At 38.5% G+C, this 8,934-nt stretch overlaps 1 protein-coding gene across 1 annotated transcript in view; it reads right to left on the minus strand.

Moving 5' to 3' along the window:
- The window catches only part of C5H1orf112 (chromosome 5 C1orf112 homolog), a 50,776-nt gene that overhangs the window by 8,605 nt on the left and 33,237 nt on the right, over positions 1-8,934 (minus strand). Inside the window, exons 16-22 of the mRNA XM_029538593.1 lie at positions 8,452-8,637; positions 7,020-7,142; positions 5,282-5,377; positions 4,408-4,521; positions 2,413-2,517; positions 1,721-1,801; positions 139-252 (exon numbers count right to left, since the gene is read on the minus strand). Of these exons, the coding sequence (XP_029394453.1) occupies positions 139-252; positions 1,721-1,801; positions 2,413-2,517; positions 4,408-4,521; positions 5,282-5,377; positions 7,020-7,142; positions 8,452-8,637 (819 nt within the window). The remainder of the gene's footprint in view (positions 1-138; positions 253-1,720; positions 1,802-2,412; positions 2,518-4,407; positions 4,522-5,281; positions 5,378-7,019; positions 7,143-8,451; positions 8,638-8,934) is intronic.

Raw genomic sequence — 8,934 nt, forward strand, 5'->3', positions numbered from 1 at the left:
TACAACTACCATAAAGTGAGAATTTACCTGTCTACATCTTATTTGAAATTCAACATGAGGACAAGAATCAAACTAGTTTATCAGTAATGAGGGCAGATTCCCTTGTTTGACCAGTACATGCTTAAAAGCAGCCCATACCTGAAAATTCTTCACTTCTTCTACAGTCACCTTAGCAACAGGTTCCCAGAGAGTGCCTGCCTCCTGTTTCACATTGTCCACTGTCGCAGACTCCGCTTCACCTACAGATTCTGTCTGCCAAAGAGAACACTGACACATTGCATTCTCTACTTGATAGCAAGTGACATGAAATGCAGAAGATGAAAACACTGACAGTTTATGTCTGTAAATGCTGGGTGTGAAAACTGTTCTGCTTTCATCTATGACCCAGCAAATCCTAGGTTAGGGAGACTCATCTTAATGTAACCTGAATACAGTTCTCTTAGAGCAGTGGTCTCAACCTTCCTAATGCTGCAACCCTTTAATACAGTTCCTCATAGTATGCTGACCCCCAACCATAACATTATTTCCTTACTACTTCATAACTGTAATTCTGCTACTGTTATGAATCGTTAATATAAATATCTGATATGTAACCCCTTGTGGTGATCACAACCTACAGGTTGAGAACAACTGCCTTAGATTGTTGTTCACTACAGAATTAAGAGATATCGTCAAAGAAAAAGTCTGTTAACCTTACTGTACAGGATGTGATGCTGTCAATATAACTACCTACAAATGTCCTTAAAGTCCTCAACTGTATTAGTAACAATGCATATAAGTAAGTTCTATACCTACAACCCAATTAAGTATGTGCTTAAGTATAATTTACATTTTCTGGTATTATAAGTGTGGTTTGACAGGTCTGATTATTAGTATTTCAATTACTCCCTATATCATAACACCAGTTATGATACCTATGCTTAAAATTTTTCATACATATATGGGATTCCCTACACTTAAAAATCTGATTTTATTCAACAACTGTAGAAATACTACTTTAGCTGGGTATGGTATTACACCCTTAACTCCAGCACTGAGGAGCAGAGAGAGGAAGGAAGATCTGCAAAAAAAAAAAAAAGCCAAGGCTACATAGTGAGATCCTATCTACGATTATACTAAAATATAACAGAAACCAAGACCCTAGGCCTTGTAGTCATGTGTGGTTAATTATGATCAACAATATTAGGGATCCATGCTTTTATTTTATTGCCAAGGTAATCAATGCTATTATGTCTCAAATGTAAAGATACAGTGACTTAAAGTGATTTCTCTGATGCATGCTCTTAATTGATTCATACAAATTGTGTTTCCTTTTGCATTTATACAAAATACTTCAGTCTTCTTCAATAGACAATCAGAACTGTGGAGGACAGGAAACATGAGCATGAAATTCATATAACATCCCTGAGAGGGTAAAATACAATGTTTTTATTTTTATGTGTGAAATAAGGTTAACTACATGGTATTTTCTATGTTTTTTTCCTCGCATTGGTGGTTCAAAGTATCAGATTTTGGAGTACTTTGGATTAGGGATGCTTAGCCTATGTGTATTAGCACTGTGCAAAACACCCTTTAGTTTATGTCTGGGGTTATAGCTTAGTAGTAAAGCACTTATCATATGCAAAGCCCTGGTTCAAACCCTAGTACCAAGAAGAAAGTATATAATTTACAAGTACATAATTTGAATAAAACATCGACCTTACATATAAATAATAAATACCTTCTCCAAAAAGGATACAACTTTGTTCTTGATTTCTTCAGAACCGAGACACTGTGTAACTATCTCTTCATGCTTTGTTCCCTATTAAAATATCAGTAAATAAGACAGATTATAGTTCAGCAACTTGTTAAGCCAATGAGGTTTTTAAATTGCCTTAACTGAAAACTTATAAAAATATATAAAGTAGTAACCAAGGATTCTCAAAGGGAGTACACTCATAGTTCAACAGAGCCTTGACATATAATGTAATTTCGGCTCCTATATACTTAGTAAAGCGAGGTTTAATTACCTGAGTCACTCTTAAACCAAAGGCATGGGTGCAGAAAACTGGGTCAGAGTAGAAGCATTTGCAATTTTTGTTTTTTTAAAGGATTTGACCTCACAAGAGGGAGGTCACCTCTCTAGAACTGACCTAAGGGTTTTCACTTAAAGTACTAACCCCCCAGTACTGCTGAAGGCAGTGTCTGAGTCAGGTAGTCAGCTCTGAATATTTAATCCTTGCTGATCAAAAAACCTTGAGAAAGTAACTTCATTTCTCTAAGACTCATGATAAGGCCTTGTAAATATGATTAATAATACTTCCTCAGCAGAAAATTTCACAACTGAGATATATAAGCAGTTCAGTATTTTTGAATGTTACAGAATATTAGAAATATTAAAATATAAAGATCAATATGATAAATTGATCTTACCTCAGCAAACTGAGTAAATGCCTCCAAAGCATGTTGCTCTAGCAACCAATTCTTGTTGACGATCAGTGAAGTAAGAAGACAAGACAAGTTGGGCAGCACCTTGTCCTGTGAAGAGAACCAAAACTTTGCTGGAGAAAAAACAACTTCAATACAGGATATTGTCAACTCTTGGGACACATTATGTCCTATTTCCTTGCTCAAATCCTAGTAACTTCTAATTTCCTTCAGGGTATAAACAGGTTTACAATGAGCTGCAAAGCATCCCTGCCCATTGCTATACTAGATACCCTGAGCAACTGGGCATGCTCCTGCCTACAAGGCTTTGCACTTGTTATCTGTCCCCTGCTCAAAACTCTTCCAGAGAGAGTGCATGGCTTTCTCCTTCCCCTTCAGACTTATACTTACTGTCACTGTAGTAAGGGCTTCTCAACTTTATCGCCATTGGGAACTATGCCCCCACACTGGCCCCTCTTCTGCTTGATTTTTTTTCTGTAGCACTCATCACCATTAAACATCTCATGTATCTGGACTCTGTTGTCAACTGCTTCAGGGGGCCTAGACTGGGATTTAAGTTATCACACCACCAGGGGTTAAAACAGCTGCTACAGCAGGTACCTGTCTTATGGCTTTCAGGGTGGCATATACTCATGAATCTCAAACATTTCTTCAGGACTTGCCCTCACCCTGCCAGGTCTATGAGGCACTGCTATTTCTGACGAGAGCATTTGCAGCCATGTACCATCTATAGCTCTGCAGGAACAAGCTAACATTCTCAAATAAACTCCTTTATAATAAAGAGTACATATGTGCAAGTGCAGCATTCTGGAGGATGAAATAGGATCGCAAATTTGAAACCAGCTTAGGCTGCCTTGAGAGCCATTCCTATACGAAGTATGACAACTCAAAATATAAGCTGGTATTTCTGTTAGCTTCCAGCATCTACATATATCATTAAACAAAAGTTTACAGGATGGAAACACATGATTTAGTGTCATTTTCTTCTAAACAAGAAATTCAACTTCAAGGATTGTTTCCCACGTGCACTGAAACACTATCCTGTACTTTCTGAATATAGAAAAGGTTCCCACCAGGGAGCTCTTTCTTTTTTTCTTTCTTTTTTTTTTTGGTTTTTTGAGACAGGGTTTCTCTGTATAGCCCTGGCTCTCCTGGAACTCACTCTGTAGACCAGGCTGGCCTCAAACTCAGAAATCCGCCTGCCTCTGCCTCCCAGGTGCTGGGATTAAAGGCGTGTGCCACCACCGCCCGGCCAGAGAGCTCTTTTTATAGTCTTTCCCATTGAAGGTAAAGCAAAACCAAGAATCTAGAATACTGAGATTTTATTATATTAATCCAAAGCTTCCAGTTTAGGAGAATCTATTTTCGTTAGAAGGTTTTAAAATTTGGTAGGAGTCTTCCCCTACGCCACTAGAATATAATTCTGGAAGTAGAATACACATTTGTCAGCTACACTTATTTTGCAATACAGCTGTTGTCTTTTTAAATAAATACTGTTTTGTGAACATATGAACACAAAACTGTAATTACTAGATTTCCCCCCTAGACACTACTGCATATTAAGGCACGAGTGACTTTTTCCCTTAGATATTGGGAACGACAGACTCTATTTTAGAATATACTTGAGAAATTATTTGTATGACAACTCATTTTGTTAAAAGAAAGTGACTTGGCCTGTAATGTTCTGACAACTACCCTTCCGATCAGAAAGCTGTTTTCCCAACTTCGTTAGTAAACTCAAAAGATTTTAGAAATTAAAAACCTACACCCAGTGTAGCTCATACCACAGTCACAGCACTGAAGGAGGCTGAAGCAAAGGAATTATATCTCAGGTTCTAGACCAGACTAAGCTATACAGGGAGAGCCTGTCCCAAAATATTACAACAACAACAACAACAAAAATCAAAACCCTAAAATTTCCCTATTCATTGCAGAGATTTTGTTTTTAAATTTTGTATTTTTGTTAAAAGAATGTATTACCCGGATAGTTTGAGATATATAAAGTTTGCCCAGAGACGATATAAAATCCAGCACTGCCAAAGAGACGTGGTCGGGAGGCTGTAGTTTAATTACTGAGGTCAGGACATTTACAACCTGAAAAGATGAAGAAAACAGAGAGCTATTATAAGCAGAACCACTGCCAAGGTGTGCTTGTGTGGGGCTGGGGAGGAGACAATAAGAGTATCAGGTGAGAACTGTCAGCATTTCTTTTCTCCACAGTCCTTTGCCTCCAACACATGTGTGCTTTCCCACTAAGCAGTCAGAATTTTGGGTGTCGGCTAAGTAGCCAGAATATAGCCAAGCAGCAGGAACAGTAATGGAAGGAAGAAAGACACTAGGTGACAACCTTGATGAAAACAAGTGACACTGATCCATTCAGTTTACGAGGAAAACATCACAGGCGCTGGAGATGTAGCTCAGCTGGCAGAATGCTTGCCCAGGATACACAAAGCCCTAGATTCAATCCCCAACACAGCATAAAAAATTTGGGTGGTGCCACACTCTTCTAAAGATCAAGGCCAGGGGATGAGAAGTTAGTTCAATGGCACCCTCTGCTTAATAATGAGTTTGAGAACAGTCTGGGCTCCATAAAACTTAGTGTCATTAAAAAAAAGGAAGGAAGGAAGGAAGGAAGGAAGGAAGGAAGGAAGGAAGGAAGGAAGGAGGGAGGGAGGGAGGGAGGGAAGGAAGGAAGGAAGGAAGGAAGGAAGGAAGAAAGGAAGGAAGGAAGGAAGGAGAAAGAAAGGAAAGAAAAAGAAAAGAAAGGGAGAAAGGGGTTACAAGCAAACAAGATAAATCACTGGAGGCTCAACAACAGAAAGTAAACAAAGGACCCACCTGACCACTATCTTACCTGACTTATCAGCTGCAGATCTACAGTTTGGATGAAAAACGCCAGCAGTTGAAGTAAAAGGCTAAATGCCTGTTGAACGTAGGGCTGACTGATTATCTTCAACAAGAAACAAAAGTAATTTTGGTGAGAATTTAGAATTACGTGATGTAAGACGTTTTCATCAACTTGACACAAGCTAGTTATTTTGGGAAGAACCTCAATTAAGAAAATGTCTCGGGCTGGTGAGATGGCTCATTGGGTAAGAGCACCCGACTGCTCTTCCAAAGGTGCAGAGTTCAAATCCTAGCAACCACATGGTGGCTCACAACCATCCTTAACAAGATCTGACTCCCTCTTCTGGAGTGTCTGAAGACAGCTACAGTGTACTTACATATAATAAATAAATCTTTGTTAAAAAGAAAGAAAGAAAGAAAGAAAGAAAGAAAGAAAGAAAGAAAGAAAGAAAGAAAGAAAGAAAGAAAGAAAGAAAGAAAATGTCTCCATCAGACTGCCTGTAGAGAAAAACTGTAGATCATTTTCTGGAAAAACTATCAATGTGGGAGGGCCTAGCTCTCTGGCGGTGACACCTCAGGGCTGGTGGTCCTGAGTGCTGTAAGAAAGCAGGCTAAGCAAGCCATAAGAAGCAAGCCAGTAAGCAGCACTCCTCCATGGCTTCTGCATTAGCTCCAAATTCCACTGGGCTCTTGTCCTGAGTGCCTGCCTGGCTTCCCTGGATGGTGGGCTCTAAGGCGTAAAATGGAATCTCCTCTTCCAGGTGCTTTTGCTCAGGGTGCATGGCTCTCTAGGAAACTTGAACCTCAAAAAAGCCATTATTTGCAAAATAATTTCTATTACTTCCCCAAAGTCTGGGTTTGGCTCTCAGCTTCCACTGGTTGCCAGAGGTCACATGTTTAGCCAGAGAAAACATACATTGTATTCTGGTCTTTAAAATGAGAAATCTAAGTTTACAGCAGTAAGTAGGGCACATGTTCTAATTTTAGCCTAAGATCACTTGACTTCCTACCCTTGTACTTCCTAGAGGAATACAGACAGATTAGCCATATCCACTCCCTAGTCCCTCCACTTTTAAGTTGACTCGCTCCTCTCATCTGCATTGCTTTATTTTAAAAAACCTCAAAATCATATAAACATTAATCCAACACAGGGGAAAATACAAAATGAACCTTACTCTTTTAAAGAGGTCCAGCAAGTTCATAAACATAGGTAGATGGGCTGTGATTGACACTTTGGTAAGATCTAATATTAATATTTTATCACACACTTCAAAAACAACCAAACAATTAAACCTGCCTGAAAGGGCCTGAGCAGATGGCTCAGTCAGTAACCACCTGATGCTCAAGCTAAGGGCCTCAGCGCCCACACAACAGCTGAGTGAGGCAGGCCTGCCTCGTCCGTAACCAGTGTTTGGGGGAGAGGGGTAACAAACACAGGATCCCTGGAGCCCAATGGAGCTCCAGGTTCAATGAAAGATCCTATCTCAAAAAATAAGGTGCAGCCTAGTAAAGAAGATGCCCAGCGTTAGCCTCTGGCCTCCACACACACATAAGAGCTCACACATACACTCCTTTATTCCCATACACATACACAACAACTACATAAGAGATAACACAATTAAGTGAATTCTAATCATAACTTTTATACATCACCACAAGAAATTAGAAAATTTAGTCTACAGAGAAATTGCAATATTCTCTTGTCAATATTTTGTAGTTTTTAGAGAAATAAGTAGCTTCCTTACTTGTTCAACGTTTATAAAAGTCCAAAGCCGACCCAAAACTTCAGTGACTGCAGTTAGTTGTCTACTGTCCAAAGCTTCTCCAGCGGAGCTGCAGGCAGTAAGTAAGACAGAAAGTGCTGTGTTCTAAGGGAGGGGAAAAGAGGACAGCTTGAGTTTACAAATCCAGTCTAATGGACCAGGGGCCCAATTATAGACACATTCATGCTGCAATTGCCTTACAGCATCTCATTCAAGATTAATCCATTTCCCTTTACAAATAAATACATACAGGGAGTTTTGGTCATTGTTTAAGGTGGAAAAGAAAAGAAAATTAGTGCTTTTACTTTACACACCTAAAACATTATTTATTATAAAAGTGTAAATACTGAGAGTTTACTGACTGGGTTTGCTGAACAATTAGAAACTAGTGCACATAAAATACAAATGACACATTAGCCCACTCATGTAAAATAAACCCTGTCTCGAAAAAAAAAAAAAAAAAAAAAAAAAGAAAAAGAAAAGAAAAAGAAAACAATTTCTTTGGTTTTATGTAAATGTTTTAAACATCTTAATAATTATGGCCAACTGCCATTTTACATCAGTGTAGGAGAACAACTCAGTATGAAAACATGCCTTGAGCAGCTTCTAATCAAAAATTCAAAGCCAGCCTTCAATCCCTTGAGTATACTTTATCTCTGTTGAATTTTGCACACTTCCCATGAAGAGGCATTTGATATAGTGGTTACTGCTTAGCAGGAGTATATATCTAAGGAGAGAAGTCTTTAATTGTCTCCTGTTGTATCTATCCCTCAATGACTAAAACAAAACATACTCCCTAAAAGCACACAAAGTGTATTTGTTGAATTAATGAAATAAGTAAATGAAGACTGAAGTGGAAAGTTCAACTACAATGAATACTGTTTCTAGTACATCTTTAAACTTCATATATTTTCGATTTATAGATGAATCTCTGGTTGTGTTTTATGAGGACACAAATAGACAGATGCATAGAGGCTCAGAACAGGTTTCTATAAAATATATATTGTATTTATCAAATAAAAGAACTATGTCTAAGCTGGTTATAATCCTATACACCTATCATCTAGCACTAAGGAGAGTAGGTTAAGCTGCTGAGTTCAAAGCTATCCTGGGCTATGCAGTAATAAGATTCTGTCTAAGGAGGAAGGAGTGAATCATATTCGCTTCATCCAGGCAGATGCTAGCAAAAATGATAAAGTGCAGTCATGCTTTCCAAACTTATCTTACCCAATAGAAGAAAACCTTCCCACTCAACAATATAATTTACGTTAATCGATATAATATTCTCAAAGATCCTGTTATAATGTACAGATTTAAGAAAATTGCTAGGTGTTGAAAGAGAGCATATACACAGAGATTGTAGCTAGTACTTAAAACATGCTCAGTAAACTGCTAATTAATCAAACTATCTCACCAGAGACTTGAGTTCTGCCAGTGTACGGGTACTGCTCAACCACTTCCTGCACTGTGCTGTGCACACTCTGACCAATTCACATGCAACTGCCTTCTTGAGGTCAGCAGAGAATGCCTGGAGGGAAATATACTGCCACAAATGCAAGTTGTCTTCTTCTTTTGGAGAAAATTTCCGGATGAATTCCACCTGAAATAAGTTGAGAAAAACATGAAAATCTTCAGACTAATGGATGACTAAACATACAAGATCTAAATATTAACTTTCACATTTATGTCAGGAGTGGTGGTGTGTACACACATTCAGGAGGCAGAGGGCAGTCAGGGCCACATCCTGAGATCCTGTCTCAACCAACTTTTTTTTTTTTAAATTTACTTTTTTTTTTTTAAAGGTTTATTTATTTATTATATGTAAGTACACTGTAGCTGTCTCCAGACATTCCAGAAGAGGGTGTCGGATCTCATCATGGATGGTTGTGAGCCACCA

Source organism: Mus pahari, chromosome 5 (genome assembly GCF_900095145.1).
Source record: "Mus pahari chromosome 5, PAHARI_EIJ_v1.1, whole genome shotgun sequence".
Taxonomy (NCBI): domain Eukaryota; kingdom Metazoa; phylum Chordata; class Mammalia; order Rodentia; family Muridae; genus Mus; species Mus pahari.